The following is a 22406-nucleotide window of genomic DNA, read 5'->3' on the forward strand; positions in this document are numbered from 1 at the left end:
GTCTCAATGAAATATTGCAATTAATTTCGTATTAATTAATGTTAATTAATTAATTAGTGTTGTGTTAATTAGTTGCTGACGTGCCCGGCACGTCAGCAACTCGATTTGTAAACTTTTGGCACGCGGACATAAAAAGATTCGCCACCACTGTCCTAGACCATGTTTCATTTTTGTCAATTAAGAAATGTTTTGGTTGTTTTTGTGTACGTGTTCTAACACGTTTGATAGGTCAGTGTAAGTAAAGCTTTTAGAAATTATATCGAAAACAGCTCTCGAAATGGACTACATTAATTCTGTTAAAATGACATCAGCAATAATTGTCAGCAACTGATTTTCCTTCACTGTAATAAGAATTATATGTGCAATTTCTGGTCGAACACATTCCATTAGAAAAAAACGTCAGAAATGCCTTCCATTATAAAGTTGCAGCCTACATATTCATTGCTCTAAAATAAAGAGTATATATTCCGTTTGGATGATAATTATGGCCAATATTCAGAGATGGTTACCTTTCCTAAGAGGTTACGATCTGCGTCTATGGCAGCTTTCAAACCAATAGCAGCAGCAATTCCAGCCTCGGCAATTAAGTTATGACCACATGCATGCCCTATTTGTGGCAGTGCATCATATTCGCAGAGAATGGCAATGGCTGGTCCACCTATTGAAGATAACAAATATATAATAAGTGTTGTTTAGCCCTCATTAAGTTAACTTTAGTATTTTAATTTCTGAAAAGCATATAATCTTACCTTTTATAGAAGATAAAATTATCAGTTTTTCTTTTATTCGGAGAGTGACAACGAATGTAGTAACTCTTATAAGTAGAATCTTAAGCATCCTTTTGTTTTGGACCAGATGATAGTCTGATAATTGATATATCTTTCTGTTCCATTACTTTTTGATTAACACACATTCACTAAAACTCTGAATCCCGCCTTCCGTGTGAGCACATCTCAAAATGGTATTCATACGGTTCTTTTCAGTGTGGAGAAATGGATTTGAACTTGAGTGACATCCTTGAACTTCTAAGTTTCCATCCGACATTGTTCATTATGAATTCTGAATATTTTAGTTGGACTTGCAAACTCTATAGACAAATAGAAAGAATTGCGATGGGTTCTGCATGGTGTTCAGCTGTAGCCAACTTTTATTTTAGAGGAAGAAAATATCTGCCCTAAATCCCAAACTCTCTTCCCTCTCTCTCTCTCTCTCTCTCTCTCTCTTGATCCGTTATCCAGAGAGAGAGAGAGAGAGAGAGAGAGAGAGAGAGAGACTTAAACTCGCTCTCACAAATACCCCACACTCTAGAATCAAATTCACCTTAGAAATAGAGTAAAAAAATACTTTATTTTTTTTTTGCCATCCTTGATAAACGAGAAGTAAACAGTTCTCTTATCACTTCTGTCTAATGCAGACCTACTTTATTGCGGTTGCTGTGCATCAGACATCAGCTGTTTGCTGATGATGCAAAGACAGGTAGGGTAATCAAGAATGCTGCTGTGTGCAGTACTTGCAGAATTATTTAAATAGGATGGAATTGTGGGCATGGGAAAATGGTTGTCAGTTCAATGTCAGTAAATGTAAAGTCATTCACTTCGGCATGATTAGATATCCAGTGTCGTATTATATCGGCGGGATTATGCTTGAAGAAACTGATCAGATAGAGATCTTGGAGTGTTAGTAGATAGCAAGTTAAAGTTCAGGGGCCCATGTATGCTGAAAGGAACGTTCACATGTAAAGATAAGGATATCATTTTGCTTCTTTATACAAAGGCTTTGATATGACCTCACTTGGACTATTGTGCGCTAGTCTGGTCTCCTGATTTCCGTTGTAATTCTGATACAGTGGAGAGAAAGAGAGAGAGAATAAGCAATAGATATTTAAAGGAAAAAGAGGGGTGACATGATTGAGACTTACAAACTTCTGAAAGAGTCATAGGATTTCAGTTGATGGAATTTTTCATTTTATGGAGGGTGGGGGAAACGGCAAGAGGGCATTCTTAGACGCTGGGAATGAATGCCGCTAAGAAGGGGTGAGAGCTAGATTTTTCTCTCACAGAGTGGTGCGTGATTAGAATGGATTGCCGTGGGATGTTGTGTGTGCAAGTAGTGTGAATGAATTCAAGAATAAGTATGATAGCTGGTGCGTGTAGTATGTGGCCTCCCTCGATGAGTCCCTGACGGTCTCTCTTAATAATAATAATAATAATGTGTAATTCTTATATAATGTATGTAATTGTTAGGTGCATAAATCTCTCTCTCTCTCTCTCTCTCTCTCTCTCTCTCTCGATGAGTCTCTGACTCCTGGAGAGTTGATGTAATGATAATAATATCTCTCTGAATATAAAGGAAGTAAAAGGCAAGAATAAAGTAAAGGTGAGAATAAAGAATAAATGTGACATCGTGGCCTCTACCTCGTAGTATTTTTTAATAAGTTGATCAGCTGATTCTTTATAATTTTTAGCTTTATTATTGTTTACCACCCCATCTTCAACAATATTTTTGAACGATTTCCAGTTTTGTAGTTCTGTTTTAGTGAGACTTTTCAAAATGTTTCATATTCGAACACTTACTTAATTTCATGTACAACAAATATATCTTCCTACGTTTGACTAATGAAATTTTGTGAAAAGAAATAGTACAGGAATGCAGGTCCATTTTTGTTTGCTTTGAACAAAATTCTTCACAATACGCAGTTTAACACAATGAAAGCAAAAAAATATTGAAGTCAATGAAGAAGAAGAAGAAGAGCTTGCTTTTAATGTGCTCTTCTCCCGGCGAATTTTCGAGGTTACATGATCTTTTATTTCTTCAGATCACTGACGCCTCAAACGTTACGTAACAGATCGGCCTGTTTCCTGTATTTATCGAGTCAAGTTAACTTTACAAATGCAACAGTTACAACCAGTCCAGTTTTTAGCTTGGTTCCCCTCCTTCACATCAAGAACAATAAAAAGTATCGATCCTTTATATAAATATTACATATATTGATTGATTGATTGACTAATTGCAGATTCGGGTTCTGTGCCTCAAAATACATTAAAATCATCTAATTTCATTTATTAAAAAAAAAAAAGTTTTAATTTGTTTGCAAGTGTAATTTCAGTTTTACAATGTTGCGGTTAGCTTATCAGAAATAAATCGCTTGACGAAACAATTGTTGACAGGGACAGAAGCTTAATTAGTGTTTCTCAATAATTTTTTAACATCTCCTTTCTATTTAACAACCTCTTTGACATATGTAACAATTTCACCCCCCTCCAACCTACCTTCCCAAATATTTTAATTTGAATTCCAAAACTTGGAATAAAAACAGATAACAAATTAGAGCCAAAAGAAAAATATTTATTGGGATCTTAATTTTTTTTTTATATTAAACCTACATTATTTGTTTTAATTGTTATTGATGCGAGCATTGAGGTTGCTTTGCCACAAGTCTTTAGATTTTGGGGAGGATAGAAGACAAAGCATAATATTAATCATTTCCAAGGCATGCGAATTACAATGATCGTCATTACTAAAACACTAAGGTTGCTATACATACTTGTATATGGTTACAAAAAAAAAAAAAAATATGTTAAAATAAAAATTTTGAAAACTATATGTGGTTTCCTAAATACAGTACGATAACATTAAATTTGCTATTTCAAATTACACATGTTTTCCTCCAGGGCACGACCTACTACTTGAGAACTACTAGCTTAGATTCGTGGGAAGTTTATCTCATCTCTTTATTTCCCTTTAACGTTTCGTAACCAAATCGGCTTCGACGAAGGCTTTTGGCTGGAAAAACCTCGGTTAGAATTCAAATCTTTATGGCTTTTCATTGACGGTGAGTTAGTCGGAGCTGGAGGGGTTTTTTCTTCCAGAAACTCGAGTTTTTCATCCCGCAACCAGGAAAATTTGACAGATAAAAAATACATTAATACCAATAACTTCATATTGGTTTCATAAGATGGCGCAGTACCTGCCCGCATGGACCTCACTAAATATGTGCTTAGCGTATCATCATATACTAAGTACATATTTATTGAAGTATACCCTACATCACAGAAAGAATAAGGAAAGTATTAGCAAAGGAATATATGTGACTGTATACGTCGTCGAAATAAAACTTATTAAAGCCTTGATATCGATTTCATCATGAAGTTTATATTTATATTTGAGGTGTAGATATGTTCGTTTTGCCAGTTGATGTGAATACCTCATGGATGCAAATCTGATATTTTTTTGCGTTAGCAAAAAATTATCGCATTAATATTAATACTAATGCAGTCATCAGAACATGGATGCTCATTTAAAATATGAAATACATATTATAACAACAGACGTTAAATCGAAAATTGTCTTCATTGCTTGTAATATTTACTTTATAATATAAGTATCAAAAGTCTATCTACCTTCTCCAGAACAATATTCTGCTCTAAATGCTGTTGGAAGTAAATATTCCCTCCTCACGGTGAAGCCTTGTTGCTCTAAAACACTGGTTAACAATTTGTGTGCATAGTGTTCCTGAAACATTAATTCCGGGTGTTTCCATATATCATCCGCAATTGATTTTAAAAGTGTGCGTTCATCATCTATCTTTTGTAAGAGACACGTAACCGACTTGTCTACCATGGCGATGCTAGCCAGTAATTATTTTCTATTTCTGCTCATGAAATGATAGCACTACATTGTCTACATTGTTCACTTGGTTATCTTACTTCTCACCAACTTGACGCCTCTTTCCTTTGCTTTTTATTGTACTCTGCTCCTTATCATATATACTTTTCAGCGATAACAAAATAATTTTTATTATTTTTTTGTTAGTACTATCTTAAGTTGTCTGAATTCTGGTTATATACGACATTTTAAGTTAATTCAGTGTGTTCTATTATATACGCATTTGCAGTGATTTGCATGCAAATATTTAACAACCTGCTCGCTTTAAGAAAACAAAAAGTTGCGTATTTATGTATATAGCTATTGTAAACTCTACTAATTTACAATCTGGAATACTTTTTTTTTTTTGTAATTTCTATGTAGTCATTTGAGATTGAGCTCTTGTATCCTTTGCCAATCTATGTTTGTAGCTCAGTCATCATTTGACAAATGGAGTTACATCCTAATCTGTTCTTTTCCCAATAAATTTGTCGTCCTTAAATCAGAAATATGATATATTATTAAAATATTTCTCATCCTCGTAGAAATTATGTTCATTAAATGGAAACCTCTTTCACCTTCGGCACTACTGATTGAAACAGTGCTATCTTTTTTTAACTATTTGAATACTTGCAGGGATTGAAACATATTTTGGATTCTACATTATTATCTATAAACATTCCGAAAATCATTCAAATTATTTTTTTCAATTTTAAAATTTTACTTAAATGGTACCATTTTTTTCCATGCTGAAATTAATTTTTCGTAAGGTCAAATAGATGATTCTAATAAATCAAAATAATTTAAAATGTTTTCACATCTGATAAAAGACGTCAATTCACGTGTTGAATTATATTATATAATAACGTATTAGATGTTATATACTCGTATTTGAACAGGTGAAACAATTTACATATCTTGGCAGTCTCATTACTCATAACCTCGACAACACAGAAACAGTAAAATACAGACTTAACATAGGATGCGCCTATATGAATAAATTAAAATGTGGAAAAATAACAGCATTTCAAAAAGACTAAAACTCTATAAACCATTATATATCTACTGCAATATATGGAACCGAGATATGGAGACTCGTTCAGAAAGAAATACAGAAAATCAGAGCATTCGAAATGAAATGCGTAAAAAAAATAACTAAAACTCAGTGGTCAGAACACAAAATAAATCAGCACATTCAAATGTGCTGATTTATTTTGTATATACGAATATGTTATACGAATTATACCATAGAGAAGATATAATAGATAACAGCAATTAAGATGATTTGGACATTTCCAGAGAATGTCCTCTCAGAGATTACCAAATATAGCCTTGAATGGAATCATTGGAGGAAGACGATCAAGAGACAGACCAAAAAGTAACTTGGTTACGGTCTTTGAAGGAAAGGTAACAGTTAGTTTCAGAGAGATGACTGAAATGACCAGAGATAGAGCCAGATGGCAAAGATTTCTTATTCATAGGGGACTCAACCAGTCACTTGACGGATGAGAAAGAAGAAAAAGAGTAATATATTCCTACCGAGAACATTGAATTTATTATTTTTATTAAATGAAATATCTTTAAATTTATCTGATTTAAACAAATCACAGTAAATTTGAGATTCATGTTTTCAGTGCCAACTTTTAAATTTTCCAAGGTCTTATTGTGCGTTTGATAATTTTTGGGCTTCCCGAATGTTAGTTGATTGTGGCTGAAGTGCAGTTGAAAGTAATGAAAATTCTCCAATAATGTTTATCATAAAGCAGGGTCTTTAAAAAAAAAAATGATGATGTCTAACCTCTTTGCCAAATCAGTGGATTGAAGTGGCTCTACAGTTTATAGTCATTTTCGGTTTAACAATGGGCTCGCAAAATTCTTGAAAATTTAACAATCTGCTCGCGGGTGCTGGTTCGAGCACACCACTGCGTATATGCTATAAATAACTGGCAACTATAATTTGAGAATGATATGAATGTATTTCTATTTCTTAATTATAATTATTATTTCTACTTATTTATTAATTATCGTAATTTTATGTGGTTTACACTCTTGAAAAGATATTAACCTGTCGTAATTGTTTATTTTATTTTTATTCAGAACCGTGAGTTGGGTTATAGTTAACTAATCCGGGTACCTTGCTTTTGAAACTAAGCATGGTATTTTATTTACAAGCCATTTCTCCCAGTAAGCTAGATGGGGATCTCGCACCTCGAGACGCAAATCATCTACCATATATACACTTTTAAAGACATTCGTGGCACAGCGGGATTCAAACCCACAGCTTGTTTTGCTGGAGAGCGGGTATCTCAGCCACTTGGCCAAACAGGTACATTTGATAACCTTATCCTATCCTCCTCATCGATGTGGATGAGGAGGATAGGATAATGAGGAGGCTTACGACTAGTTATTGCAGCCGGGTCGTCACTTCTTGCTGCATCCCCTAAGGCAGTGGCGTAGCTACGGGGGAGGGGGGGGACGGTCCTCCCCGGGAGGCACTTGGAACCTTTTAAATCATTTGCATTTAATTCTAAAATACCGTCTCGGAAACTCTTTCCCAAATATTGTAATACTATTGCGAATTTTCCTCACAATGGTGTAAATGTTGCTAGTTGTGAGAGGAGTTTTCTAAATAAAATGATTAAGAATTACCTACATTACTATGAAATAGACTTCGCCAATGTCATCGACGATTTTGCTGTCAGAAAAGCAAGAAAAATAACATTTTAGAATGTTGATATTAAAGTTTTATTTCAAAAATAAACAGTGTTTTAATTTATTTCCCTATACGTCGTTTTGACTTTTTGTAATATTTTTGGTGTATTGAGAGGGGCGGCAAAAGCAGGGATCGTCCCGGGCGTCAAAAGCTCTAGCTACACGACTGCCCTAAGGGCAGTACTTCTGGCTATAATGTGTGTTCACGGGGTCCGTATGATAGCAGCTAACTCACATTTAGTCGAAAAAGACCAGATAAAGCTTCCTCACGTCATTGACGGGAATCGCGCTCAGGTCTTTCGGACCAAAGGGCTTCGTCTATACCGATTGAGCTACGGAGGCTCGATAACCTTATCTTCTTTCATAATTTTCACGAAAGAGAATTCAGATGCTCATGGAAGACGTGGTACGAATTAGATATCTGCATGGATCATGTTCTGAAGCTGAAACTTATCCTAGCCTGTGAGTTCTGAACGGCTGTTAAAATGTTTACACATACAATAAACATCTTGAGTGACATTGCATCTTATAATTTTAAAGAATTCAGCACTAAGTGCTACATTTTCTACATTGGATTTCAATTAAAATTTTTAATAATACTTTTTTGCTTCTATATTATGTATTTACAACACATGTTCTTCTAATATTAACAATAAAGACTATACAGAATTTTTGAATATAGAGTATACAGAATAATAATAATTGAGAAAGAGTGATAAAACATACAAATTTCTGCATATACTTATAAGGATTACTTGTAGATGAGTGAGGCAAGTTAATCCCACCTACTTCGAAGCTTGGGTTAGCTTTTATGAAGAGAGTGGGATTTAGCCTTCACTATTTGTGTTGTTGCTACCTGTTTATGTATGGGATGTAGGCATTGGATGCTAGTGATTTGCGATGTGTATATTAGTGTCAATGGTTTCTTAACTTTGTTGGTATATTTTCCAGAGTTCGTTTTTTAATGTTCTGTAGTTATCTACGTATTTTAACTTTCTTGGTAGGTTGTTGAGTTGGTATTACTTTTTGTTTATTATTAGTAGTTGAGTACTACTACTACTAATAATAATAATACTAATAAATGGTCGGGTAGAACTTCGCCTTCATCAGTTATGTCGCGTTATATATGAAACCTTTTTTGAAAACCACACTTTTTAAAATTCCCACGCATTGTACGCCGATTCTCGAAGCCTCCCCCCCTCCCCCATCTCGCTTAGGGGTGAGACATTGTTAATACTTTCCTTAGTCCAAAAATATGTTTTGCTCTAATACAGTGGATCTTAACCTTTTTAGTTATCGGCACCCACTTGAATCTAAAAATAAGTTCTCACACCCCCTTGAAAAATGTGTTTCTATTTCTTTATTTAGGAAATTACATCTATTGCAAGATAATTTATTTATTGAAAAATAAACTCATATATTTAGTTATGACCCACTGTATTAGAGCAAAACATAGTATTAAAAGAGCCAAACATAATATTAAAATTAAGAAATAATAATCGCTTTAATCTTTAATATCCTACATCATAAGTAACAGACAAATCTATGTCAAAAATTGTATTTTTGGACTAAGGAAAGTATTAACAATGTCTCACCCCTAAGCGAGATGGGGGGGGGGGTGAGGCTTCGAGATTCGGCGTACAATGCGTGGGAATTTTACATATACATATTATTTACATATACATACAAAACAATATCTCAATTTTTAATGGCTGTGTTGTTGTTGTTTATTCATAATAATACTTTTGAAGCGAGGCTCCTTTTTTGAAAGAGCCACGCATAAGTCATCACTTGCATTTCAGTGATTGATTTCTGGCTTTTGTTTTTATGTGCAAAAGTGATGAACATCCCATTTCACACAAGTAAGTGGTGGCAAATGGTAAAAGTGTCTGCAATGCTGCTTTGCCAGCTGTGGATAAAGTTCTAATTGTGTACACCAGAATTGTTCTTAGTCCAGTTTTTCAAATTTCATTTGAATGCGTGCATTTTTTCGTATTTCAATAAGATAGTCTTTTATTAAATAGCTGTCGTCCATCGAATCTGGGTCAAATAGAAATGGATCCAATATCCATCTCTGAACTTTGCTAATATTTCCCGTGGTAAAGTATCCATGAAATGATTCACTCAATTGTTGGAGGTGTATTGCAATTTCAGTTATAATTATTATTTTCTCATTTTCCAGAACGATTGAATCAAGCAAAGGAAAGTTTGGAAAATTCCCATTTTCAACTCGACGTTTCCAAATTTTTAGTTTTTCAATAAATGAAGATAATTTTTCACTAGCTATTATTATGTTCTTACCAAATCCGTGCATTGATGTGTTTAATTCATTCAGGTGACTAAATATATCTGCTAAGTAGGCTAGTCGAAGTATTGCTTCTCTTTTTTCAAAAGCTTTAACTAAATCACAATTTTGGTTAGTAAGAAACTGTATAATTTCCTCGCGCAATTTAAAAACCCTGCTTAGCATGCGGCCCTTGGAGAGCCACCATACTTCAGTGTGATAAAGAAGCACAGTATGAACAGCACCGATTTCTTCGCACAACGCACGAAAGATACGATGATTAAGCCCTCGTCCTCGGATATACTTTACTACATTTACTGCAGTAGTTAAGTGTTGTTTTAAATTCTCTGGCAAAGCTTTCGATGCAAGTGCATGACGGTGTTACATGCAATGCGTTATTGTAACTTGCGGTATTTCTGTCTTCATGTATGAAAAAAATCCAGAATTTTTGCTCAACATTGCAGGGGCACCATCAGTGCAAATTGAGCCTATCATATTCATGGGTATTTGATGTTTCAAAAAAATGTTTTTAATATGATCGAAAACATCAATTCCTTTTGTCGTCAATTCCAGTGGCTCACAAAATAAAAATTCTTCCAACATTTCTTTTTCCTTAATGTATCGCACAAATACCAACACATCAGTTGACTCGTCCAGTTGAATACTCATTTTTAGAGGACTGGCTTTGATATCTTCTACTATTTGCAGTAAAATATCAACACTGGGATCTTGAATGCGTGATCGAATCACATCGTTCGTTAACGGAATTTGCTGAATTTTCTTTTGTGCTTCAGAACCCAATACAATTTTTGCAATTTCAAGTGCACATGGTTTTACCAATTCCTCAGCTATTATATGATCTTTTCTTTTCTTATCACACAGATATGCCACTTGATAAGAAGCTTCTAACAAGGGCTTTTGAACATTATCGGTAGTATCATCATTAGCCGATTCTCCCTTGCTGGAGGGAAAATACCCCCCCGCCCTCATCAAGGGTGAAAATATTTTTTCATCGGGCTCGAACCCTCTCTCTTTCTCATTAGTCCTGCCTACAGCTTCTAAGATGATGTATTACTGCTAGATTCCAGTACTGAAGGATAGCCAGAATGAAAAGATGAAATATCATATACACACTGAGATTATCTTTATTATGACTGAAACCTTGAGAGAGTAGCATGGAAAAAAAAAGAGAGAGAACCTTTATCAGGGTTTTTCAGTTGAAGGTGGAGTTAGCCAGTCTCATACGGAGGTGCAGGGCTTTTTCCTCCAAGAAAGTCGGGATTTTCATCCTGCAACCAAGCAAACTGTCCACGAGAATCCACTCATATTTTCACACAAAAATATATATTTAGGTTAACCACCCCCATTATCCTAAATTAGGGTTAATAAAGCTATCAGGACAGTTCGTAGGCCTCAAAGGCCTGCAAATACCGCAGATTATTAGTGTTATTATTACTTGTATTATTATTATTATCATTATTATTATTATAGAGGGTGCTTTAGCAGCAAGCGGTCGCAAGCACGCTATTTCAATGCTCCCATATTTTAAGTTGCAAAGTAGATTTTTTCTTGTGAACTAAAATTTAAAGGATATCAGTGAATTCCGTTCTTCAAGACGAACATATTGATGTAAAAACTGTAAGTATCTGTTAAGTAATAAGTATTCAAAGTTCGAAGCATACGTTGGTCAACTACGCGAGAAGAGAACAAAAGAAGTCGCCATATTAGAAATTACAGCAAGATCGTCAAACAAGAAATATGAAGTGCTAAAAATGCCAAGAAGACTTAACGGGGGAAGAAAACATCTAGGAACTGCCAGAGAAACATGCATTTCCTATGTTCAGGATTGTCCAAGAGTACTTGGCAGCAAAAATCAAAAAAGAATCGTGACGAGTGGAAGTGCCCCCATTGCAGAGACAACAAAGGAATGTCGCCTTCGACCGCAGACGGTAAACAGCAAATGCAGAAAACAACCTCAGGCTGTAAACAGCTATCAACAGCAGAGGGAATTAAAAACAGAAAACAACAACGGAAACCCAGGTGAGCCAACTTTAAATGCATTACTTGAAAATATATTACAAAACCTAAAAGCTGTTTAATCGATTTTGTTGGAGAACTATTTCAAAAACATACCGCACAAATTACAGAAAAATTCAACCAATATGAGGAATTTATTAAATTTAATAATAACTCGGTAGAAGATGTATTACAGACCGTTAGAGAAATTAAAAACTGCGTTTAAGAGCTAACGAAAGACAGCATAATTTAATTAAAGAGACAACGGAACTACGACAAGAACTAAACTCTTTAAAGCAACAGTACGAACTCTTAAACCAACAGCAGTACAAAAATTATCTCCTCATAGATGGTCTCCCAGAAATTGCTATAGAACATCTAAGAGACACCGTAATAAGCCAAAATAAATTGGCTCTCCCATTGAATCAAAAGACATCCAGTCAGTGCATCGGTTACCACAAAAAAAAAAAAAAAAAAAAAGGAAAAGAGAAAATAATTCCCGTCCTTCTCCCGTCGTAGTGCGACTCACCAACAGCCCAACAAAAACTACACTTAAATTAAGGGGATAAAAATCCCTTATTGTTTTTCAGCCAGTATGCGAAACTCTAAGATCGAAAACTACGATCTAAGCGGTACTACCAAGTGGTCACTTACGCTTGGATTCGCCCGATAGTTCGTCGGCATGAAGCGCTTAGATCGTAGTTTTCGATCTTAGATTTTCGCATACTGGCTGAAAAACAATAAGGGATTTTTATCCTCTTAATTTATCAACTTCGCCAGAAAAATAGCCGTTTGGCTTTTCTGCTTAATTATAAAAACTACACTTATAAAAGCTAGCAGGATTAAAAAAACAGTAGTCAAGGATCTGAAAGGAGACCATGACAGTACCCCAATATACTTGTCCGAATACCTAACGCCATATTGTCAGAAACTATTCTACCAAGCAAGGAAAGTAAAAACAGAAACAAATTACCAGTTTATATGGATAAGAGACAGCAAAATATTCCTTAGAAAGACAAAAACGCAAAACCAATCGAAATAAAATCCGTAGAAGACCTCAACAGGCTGCCACATTGAAAGGAATATTGACAACTCGTAAAGAAGGAACAGCACACCAAACAACATGAATTGTGACGTAATCACCCCGGAACATGATAATTGCCACATTCTGAAATCAATAACAGAATGGAAACAAGTGACAATACCCCCAAAAGGACTATCTATTCTCCACATCAGAAGCATTCAAAAATACTGGCTGACCCTGCAAGCTTATCTGAAGGAAGATATAGACGACATAGAAATATTAATACTGACTGAAGTATCTACGACAGACGAAGAGACATCCACCTACCAAATGCCACACTTCCAACAACACGAACACTGCAGACAAACAAAACGAGGCGGTGGTATAATAATATTTACCAAAACATAAACTAGAAGTAACAGAAATAAACTATAAATTAGAATACGTAGAAAACATATGCATCGAAATTAAAACCATCAAACAAGAAAACTCCTTGATATTAAATGCAATATACAGACCACCCAACTTAAGCATCACAAAATTCCTAGAAGAACTAAACAGATGGCTTTCAGCCACGGACGTAGGCGCCTCAGAATACTTAATAATAGGAGACATTAATATAAACATTAGGAATATAAATAACAACACAGAACAATACCTAGACCTATTATCGGCATATAACATAACCCCATCCATACAGCAGCCGTATACACGAGAAGAGATAGTCGGAAACACAACAACCTCATCCTGCATCGATCACATAAATATAAGGGCCCCTCCAAACAGCCACACAGCAGCCGTCATAGCATGCAAATTGGCAGACCATTATTTCACAGCATTGCAGTTACACACGGAACCAGAACCCATAAAACTCACTGAGACTACAAAACAGTATTATAGCATTCTAAACGAAACAATAGTAAACGATGAAATCAGAAAAACAGACTGGATGCAGATAGCATCTTTAGACTCTGCTGAAGCTATATATAATAATCTTAAACTTGCATTTAACAAAATATATAACAAAGCATTAACAAAAATAAAAATACGCCCCAAACGAAACAAAATCCATGGATAAGAGGCAACGTATATTAACAGTCATAGAAAGAAAAGATGCCCTATGGAAACAACTTAAGAAGTCGCCGAACAATATCGCTTTAAAAGCTGAATACAAAAGAAAACGGAATCTCCTAACAACACAGGTTAGAACGGCAAAAAGAAACTATTACAGCAACAAATTAACAACAGTTCAGAATGACATAAAGGAAACCCTGTACCTGATTAATGAAATGCTGTACAATATGCGCAGAACCACTACCTCAGAAACAATAAAACACAGCTTTGCCTGCGACCCCAAATTCCTCAAACACTTGGCAAACAACTTTAACACTTTCATTGCCAAGCTGAAAATTGGTATTTCGTGTGGTGGCCAATTTTTTTTTATTTTTTTTATTTAGTTAGCGACGTCCACGCGATAACGCGTGATCGGCCGTTTGGTGAGAACTCGTATCGCGTGATCGCGCGATATCGTTCATTGCCAAGCTGAAAATTGGAATTTCGTGTGGTGGCCAATTTTTTTTTATTTTTTTATTTAGTTAACGACGTGCACGAGATAACGCGTGATCTGCCGTTTGGTGAGAACTCGCATCGCGCGATATCGCGTGTTTGGCAATGAACATATTAATCAGCACTTCGTGAACTCTGTCCAAAAAACTACAAGAAACAACCTTTCCTCACATAAACGAACATTCTCCACTAGGTCCACGAGCAACCCAGTCGATGTGGTTCCCCACAGTAACAAAAGAAGAACTATCACTGGCAATTCAACAAATTAACCCTAACAAAGGACCAGGGATATGGAATCAGACCAAAAGACATCAAGAAACACTCAACCAACCAACCAACCTACTTCCAGTTATACAAAAACTGTTAAATAAAAGCTTCAAAACGGGACACATACCTGAAACACTAAAGACTGCATTAATCACACCCATACACAAACATGAAAAAAGAAACATTATAAGTAATTACAGACGCATTGCCACGTTGCCTGTAATCAACCAAATTATGGAGCGCATCGTGAATCACAAACTCCACATACGTTGAAAAATTTCAAATCATACCCAAAACACAATATGGCTTTCAAAAAAATAAAGGGACAGCAACACTCCTGGAAGATTTCACAGACCTAATAAATGCTGCATTGGATAAAAACAGAATAATTAGTGGCATTCATTGACCTAACAAAAGCATTTGACACACTGATACACAAAACCTTGTTAACGAAACTAACGCATATCGGAATTTGAGGTCGTCTACTACAGTAGTTTAAAGCATACATGAAAAACAGAAAGCACACCACACATATAGGATCAGCGTACAGCAAAGAGTTACATGTAACCTGTGGAGTATCAAAAGGAGCTGTCCTATCTCCCATTCTATTTATCATATACACACACGACATAAGCCACCTTCCCCTAAAAAGTAAAATCTTCCAGTACGCAGACGACACGGCCATAGTATCCATTCACAACAATGCAAATATTGCTTAAGCAGATATGCAACACGACATCAATGAAATCACTAACTGGTTAACCGAAAACGGCATATATATAAACCCTGGAAAAAAAGCTAATGATATTCAAAAACCCCAAACCCTGCATTATAAACTAAATATCTGACTATCCGACATTCATCCTCCTATACATAAAGAGCAGAACCTAAAATCACAACCATCACACAGGTGAAAACAACACGCTATCTCGGACTCCACTTCGATGCTGATCAAAGTTGGAATAGCCATACAAACTACCTACATACTAAGCTTAGGATAACAGCAAGCAAACTATACAGATTAAAAGACTGCCCCAAATCACATAAAAATACTAATCTATAAAGCATTATGTGAAAACATTTTAAGATATGCAATCACATCATACGCATTCTTCGCAGACTACAGACTTAACAGGTTACAATGGTTGCAAGATAAAATGGTAAAACTGATATTCTGGGAACAAGCCATACTTATGCAGGAAGCACGGACAAGACATAAAATATTTAAGGTGAAACACTTATGCCACTACACAGTCATGTTAAAACATTACTACAGCCCAACCTATAGAGTAACCAGAACAACATATCAAATAACAAGACCACAGTCAGCAAACTACATAACATATAAGTACAACAATCATATGGCAAAGCCACCCAAAACTTCTACGTACCTGACAAGATAAACAAACTGCCGTTCGACAACAAAGACCTAGGAACATACAGAGAGCTGAAACAGGCGCTATATAAATATTATAGCGATAATGAAAATTAGAGAAATTCCTGTTTCTCTCCCCCCACCCACAAACCTATGACAAACCCCCTCTCAAAAACCATCACTACAAGAACACAAAACACAAAAAAAACAAGAACACAAGAAACAAACATGCCATGTCTAAATCCAACCCTATTTGCAAAAGAAAAAAGAAAAAAAAAAGTTAAACTGTAATAGCAGTTGAAGTCTTCCAAGCACATACCAACCAACAGTAAAATCAACACCTGGCTTGCGACCAGTATAGAAACATAACCATGAAACCACCACCATCTATCATCTGTAATCTTCCTCAGATAAGCTCTGCTAAGCTTCGAGGAAGAAAATTATTAACTTGCAAGTATCTGTTATTCACAATTGTAATGTGTTATATAAACATTATATATATGTAATTATTACAATATCGGTGTATGCAATTTACCTGAGACATAAAATAAAATATATATTTAAGAATATTATTAACTTGCAAATATCTGTTATATAATTGTTAATCGTGTATATATAATTATTACTGTATCTATGTATGTAATTTATCTGAGACATAATAAAAAAGAATAAAAATAAATTAGCAGGAATATCTTGAAGACTTATAAGCAGAGAAAATATTATTATTATATGACACTTTGAAGGAGTCCAAGGACTCGTCACAGGAGGGCATCCCACTCCACACCTCACTGTCTCCCCTACTGATTAATTCTCCCACTACACACAACTATCATCAATGCCATCAAGAGCGTAAATATTTTTTCAGCAGGGCTCAAACTCTCTCTCTCTCTCTCTCTCTCTCTCTCTCTCTCTCTCTCTCTCTCTCTCTCTCGTCAGCCCTGCCTACATCTTCTAAGATGATGCATTACTGTTCATCACCAAAACATCAACAGTATGTTTTGTCTGTAAATATGAATAGTGAAATTATGGAACCGCAAAATGAAGTTAAAAAGGAAAGTTTTGGACTAGAGATACTGGATGAAATAATGAAAAGAAAGATTAATTAATTATCGAACTGGAAAACCATAGAAACAAATGAAATACCTGCGACATAAATACCTTGCGGGCTCAGGCGGGTCAAATTCTTAGCATTCCAATGGTTTTAAATCACTCAGATGGTGAGGCATGATGTGCGCTGAGACAATAGCACTCAGAAATCAGTATTATTATTATATGTTAGAATTCAAATTATCCGTGTCTCATTCTAGTATTTGCCAACAATAATCTAATCTCCCCACGAAGCGTAAACCGTTTGTGCTGCTCATATAAACAGCTCGCGTGAAGCATAGTTATTGTTCATTTGACCTTTATGCTCTCCATATTAAAAATTATATTAATTGAAAAATTAAAGTTATCCTTCAGTTAATTGCATTGGAACAAGCAAGCGCTGATTCGCTACGCACTTTTGAGACTTTCATACATCAATAAAAATGCAATCATACGATCAAGCTGACGTGAATTTTGTAGCGCGGGTTGCATAAGACACACGACAGCACACCCAACCTAAATGGGATCCCGACGCCACTGCTTGAATCGCTTGTATTGCAGCCAGGACCGAATCTAGGCACCAGCAAAGCAAGCACATACTTGGGATGGCATTCCATAAATATACAAAAATAAAATAAAAAAATAATAATAATAATAAAAACAATTAAAAAATTAACATTGTAGTTTTATTATTGTAATTATATTAAGATAAAAGTGACTATATTAATAGAAAAAGTTCTATTTAGTGAAATAGAAACTTTCTGTTTTTATTTCTTTTTGAAGTTTTGAAGTAAAAGAAAAAATAGAATGGTCGACAAAAAAGACTTGGGGAACTGCTGTTATTATTTATTTATTTATTGGTTGGAGATCCCCTTCTTATAACCAAAGTTAAAGATTAACCGATATTTAACTCTTTTAAACTCTATTACGTACATTATTCATATCATTTCACTTTATATATATATATATAACCCACTGAAAACGCCGAAAACAAAGAATGGAAATGAACGAATTTATTCTTAGCTTAGTAGTCTGGTATGAATTTGTTAAAAATAAATATTGTCATTAACTTACTACAAAATAAAAGCATACACATGGGCATTGCAATAAAACCAGTGGCGTAACTAGGCCCCCCCCCCCCCCCCGGGCAGCACTTTGAAACCTTACCCTAGATGTGGTTTTGACTTTGTAGTATTTTTGATGTGTATTGAGAGGAGCGGCAAAAGCTATAGCAATGCCGCTCGATAAAACATCAAAAAGTTTGAGGACATAATAACTGGTTTTGCGAAAAAACGAATAAGTCTAAGTAAAACTGTTTAACTTTACTCTTTGCGAGTTGTAACGTGTAAACGATTTAATAATTATATTTTTGATGGTTACTCAAAATTCCGTTAGAGTTAAGTGTTCTGAGTAAAGTAGTTTTTTTTTTTTTTGTTTTCTTTTCTCAAAACTCTTCATCAGAGATTTCTAATGATCTACTTCACTGGGATTTTCTTCATTAGATTTTTTTATTTTTTTTTTTAAATTTGCAGCTTTGTATTAATAATACCGACTCAGCCAAAAAGATACTTATCCTTATTGTTGCCCATCCAACTAGAAAATTATTTATTTATTTATTATTAGTTTTAATTAAATCATTGCTAGTTGTAATACCGAAATCTTCTCCCCTCGCAAAAAAAAAAAAAAAAAAAAAAAAAAGAAAGAAAAAACCCTTAAGTCTAGATCTACCACTGATTCTGTTAAAAGTCTATCGACCCACTTGAAAACTCTTTAGTTGGACTGTTCACAGTTAACACGATAATTTCTCTCTAGTAAGTAATTTGAAACAAATAAGCAGGGAATGCAGCATGACAGGGTGATTCATTACGAATAATAAACTCAATTAATAATTTATTGTTGTTCAGCAATCGAATACAATATTGAATGTCTACTATGGATGTGCTTGTTATTATTATTATTATTATTATTATTATTATTATTATTATTATCAGTGGCAGCTCGTGGCTTGAATTCGTGGGGTGCTGCACTTTCGAAATATACATACACACAGTAAGTACAATGTATACGTATTTGGATAAAATATCAAAATTATGGTAAAAATTAAAAAAAAATTAAACATGAAAAAATATTGTTTATTATCGATAAAATTATAGAGTTTGGTATAATTCAAAATTACTTAAAAATAAAATATATTCTTCTTGTTTTGTTTCATGAAAAAATATTGTTTATTATCGATAAAATTATACAATTTAGTATAATTCAAAATTACTTAAAAATTACTATAACAAATGTTATATCTTTAATTGTAATGTCCAAATATTTGAAGAGACGGAATAAACACTATGAATACTCTACTACTGGCGCAAACCGTATAAATAACAGTGGAACTGCGCGACGGACAGTGCCGCATTACGCTAATAGCTCGCATCTCACTATGACGTACATATGCTTGCGCGAGTAGTAATATGACACTGCGGAAAATACAGTGCCGCTAGCGTCCTTCGCCCTCCTAAATGCTACAAGGTGGATTTTCATTATTTTTTTTACAAAATAAGAGAATTGTATGCGATTGTTAATGATAAAATTAAATATTACAAGCAAATATAAATAAATTAATAAATATATTTATATATCGAGAAAAATTGGGGGTGCTGCAGTTCTACAATGCCTATGCATGAGCCGTCACTGATTATTATTATTATTTATAAAGATAATTTAATGTGTGATTAATGGAAGGGAATGTAAATGAGTTCATTTTTAAATAGTTCTTTTGTTTCTCTGCTTATCATAACACCCAATTTACATATTTTATGTATTTTTTTTTATTTCGCAAGGTCTTGTAAGCATTATTATTATTATTTCTTTTTAATTTAGAGAAAATATCTCAGATAATAATAATAATAATAATAATTTCTCACTTGTTTATCCCTAGTGCATGCCAACCCAAAACTTAACGTAACAGGAAAGTATGACATTATCCGTATCCTTTTAAGAACCCATTTTCGCTTAGTACCTTCAGATATAATGAATATTAGCAGGCTGTACTTTAATTGAGGACACACATCTATGTAACCCGCCAACCATAGCGCCAGATGCAATGTTAAAACTTGTTATTCAATATTATTACATTTTTAGGACGGCAGGGAGCGTTAGGAAAGCCTTTTTTGGGCAGTGGAAGCCGGACGGTGTAAAGCGTGACTGGGCAGTTGGCTTTGTATTTTTGTTGTAATTTCTCCTTGTTGTGGGTGCGTTCCTCGTTATTTGCAGCTGTGGACTCGAAGGTAAGTGCAGCAATTGTATTTGTACATGGGTTCCTTTTGGGTGTTTTTTAAACGTAACACTTTTTCTTGCTGAGTTATTATCGTTATTCCAGGTAATGGTATTAATTACAACCGATGAATTACATGCACCTTTTTTTTAATGAAATGAATTTTCTCAGAAATATTTGAACAGATGAAATGTATAAAAATGAATATGAGGTATATGAATCATAGGTACACTTTTTAAGCGTTGATATAAATTCGGGAAGCCCCAAAGGGTAGATTTAATCCCCAAAAGCACATTCTGGAGAACATAATTGTCAGATATAATATATGCACAAGATGAACAGTGCAACTTCCTCTTTTATCGTTCTCTAGCCATTGGTTATGTCCTAGTCCCACAAGTGAACTCAACGATTAGCAATGGAAAGTCTGATTCTGTTATTATCATAGTACTTTCACAGAACTCTTATTAGTACTTTCACAGAACTCTTATTGGGGTGCAATTCAGGCAGCACCAAGGTTAGTAGTTAGAAGGGGCCAATCGTTCGATGCTGTTGGCACACTCTCCCTCGATGAGTCTTTGGACTCCCTGGAGGTGTCTATTAATAATAATAATAATACTGCTGCACAGTCCTGCATTATTCATGCAATATAATCCCCAAACTGATTCGAAAATGAATAATTTAATTATTAGAACTGCTGCACATAAGAAATTGCTTAAGAATACAAGTATAATTATTTTAATAATTACTGAGACTTTTTTAATTATTTAGATATGAAATGAAATGTTTTTTTTGTTTTTTTTGTGTAACTACTTGCCATTTTCTCATTTATTTTAATGCTTATTTATTTCTTTGTTATAACAAAAAAAAAAAATTGCATCTTATTCTATTACTTTTACATATGGGCACTTCCATGGAGTCTTAGATTCATCACAGGAGGTCCAACGTTAACCATCATTACCTGTCATATTTTGCCTTGAAATCTTTCACTGATAAAGCACACGCAACTGCCACTGCAAAAAATCTAGTCCTCACACCCTTGCTGACCACTTTCTTACTCAATTAACACAAATGACCTCTGGTTTTTTTCAACTTTTTCATATACTGAAACAGTACCATCGACAGGGTGTAGCATAGAGGCAGCCTGCCTCAAGGCACTGCTTAATTAAGGGGCTCATTCAGCCATATTGAGGTAGGCGTCATATTAGAGCAACAAGATATTTTACATCTGATGTAGATGCAATACAGAGTGGAGACCAATGGATGGAGCAAGAGGAAGCCCGAGAAGAAGGTGGAGGGATGAACTGGAACAAATTGCAGGAGTGAGATAGATGGGAGAGGCAGAAAACCGAGTGGTCTGGAAAATCTTAGGGGAGACCTTCGTCCAGCAGTGGACAGAACCAAAAGGTTGAAGAAGTAGATGCAATAGATTTACTTGAATAATTAAAAATTCTCTCAAAAATAATACAAGAGAAAATTGGTCCTCACCAAATTTTATCATATATACAGGGTGTTCGGGATAAATTTGACAGTTTCGTAAGGAAAAAGAAAATCTTCTTTGTATGTATTAAATTTAATGAATTGACAAAAAAACATTACAGGCAGAGTTAATTACAATACTATCAACAAGATTTACTCAAAATAACCACCATTAGCATCGATCACAGCTTCAATTCTGCTTCGGAACCTCGAACAAGCTGATGCTACAGTCTCCCTGGGAAGGGCCGCAAAAACTGTTTTAATTTTATCCATTAACTGGGCTTTTGTATTACTGGAAGTGCGATTGGTGTCTTTTTCAACTGCGCCCCATACAAAATAATCCATGGGGTTAAGGTCTGGGGAGTTTGGAGGCCAAACATTTGGACTGGTGAAGTCGTAGAAATTTTCAGACAACCATTTTTGACTTTTCCCAGAGGTGTGGCAAGGGGCCGAATCCTGCTGCCATACATACGGCCTACCATTGGCTACCCTTGTTATCCAGGGCTTGACTACAGTTAGCAACTCCACGAACAAAGCCCGAATTCCAATGCCAGGGTTCTTCAACACCTGTTCCTGCAGATTTGCGAGGAATTCTGCTGTACGAACGCAATCAGATCGTCTGCTAGGGATCTTTCTTCTTGCTACATCCTCGTAGTCACCATTGCAAGTCTCTAGTTCATGCCTGATT

The 22406-nt window shown here is 34.9% G+C and overlaps 2 protein-coding genes across 4 annotated transcripts in view; one reads left to right on the forward strand and one right to left on the reverse strand.

Moving 5' to 3' along the window:
- Positions 1 to 4684, reverse strand: part of LOC150101066 (xaa-Arg dipeptidase-like) — a 30624-nt gene extending 25940 nt beyond the window's left edge. The window contains exons 1-2 of the mRNA XM_090401245.1: positions 4401 to 4684; positions 510 to 658 (exon numbers count right to left, since the gene is read on the reverse strand). Of these exons, the coding sequence (XP_090257371.1) occupies positions 510 to 658; positions 4401 to 4620 (369 nt within the window). The 5' untranslated portion in view covers positions 4621 to 4684. The remainder of the gene's footprint in view (positions 1 to 509; positions 659 to 4400) is intronic.
- Positions 1 to 22406, forward strand: part of LOC150101065 (myosin regulatory light chain sqh) — a 127538-nt gene that overhangs the window by 43997 nt on the left and 61135 nt on the right. Inside the window, exon 2 of one of the 3 annotated variants that reach the window (XM_090401397.1) lies at positions 20110 to 20255. The exons of the other annotated variants lie outside the window; for them this stretch is intronic. The gene's annotated coding sequence lies outside the window, so the exon portion shown is untranslated. The remainder of the gene's footprint in view (positions 1 to 20109; positions 20256 to 22406) is intronic. 3 annotated transcript variants of the gene reach the window in all.

The sequence above is a fragment of the Typopeltis vanoorti genome, chromosome 12 (genome assembly GCF_054136105.1).
Source record: "Typopeltis vanoorti isolate ZY-2024b chromosome 12, IOZ_Tvanoo_1.0, whole genome shotgun sequence".
NCBI classification, from domain to species: Eukaryota; Metazoa; Arthropoda; class Arachnida; order Uropygi; family Thelyphonidae; genus Typopeltis; species Typopeltis vanoorti.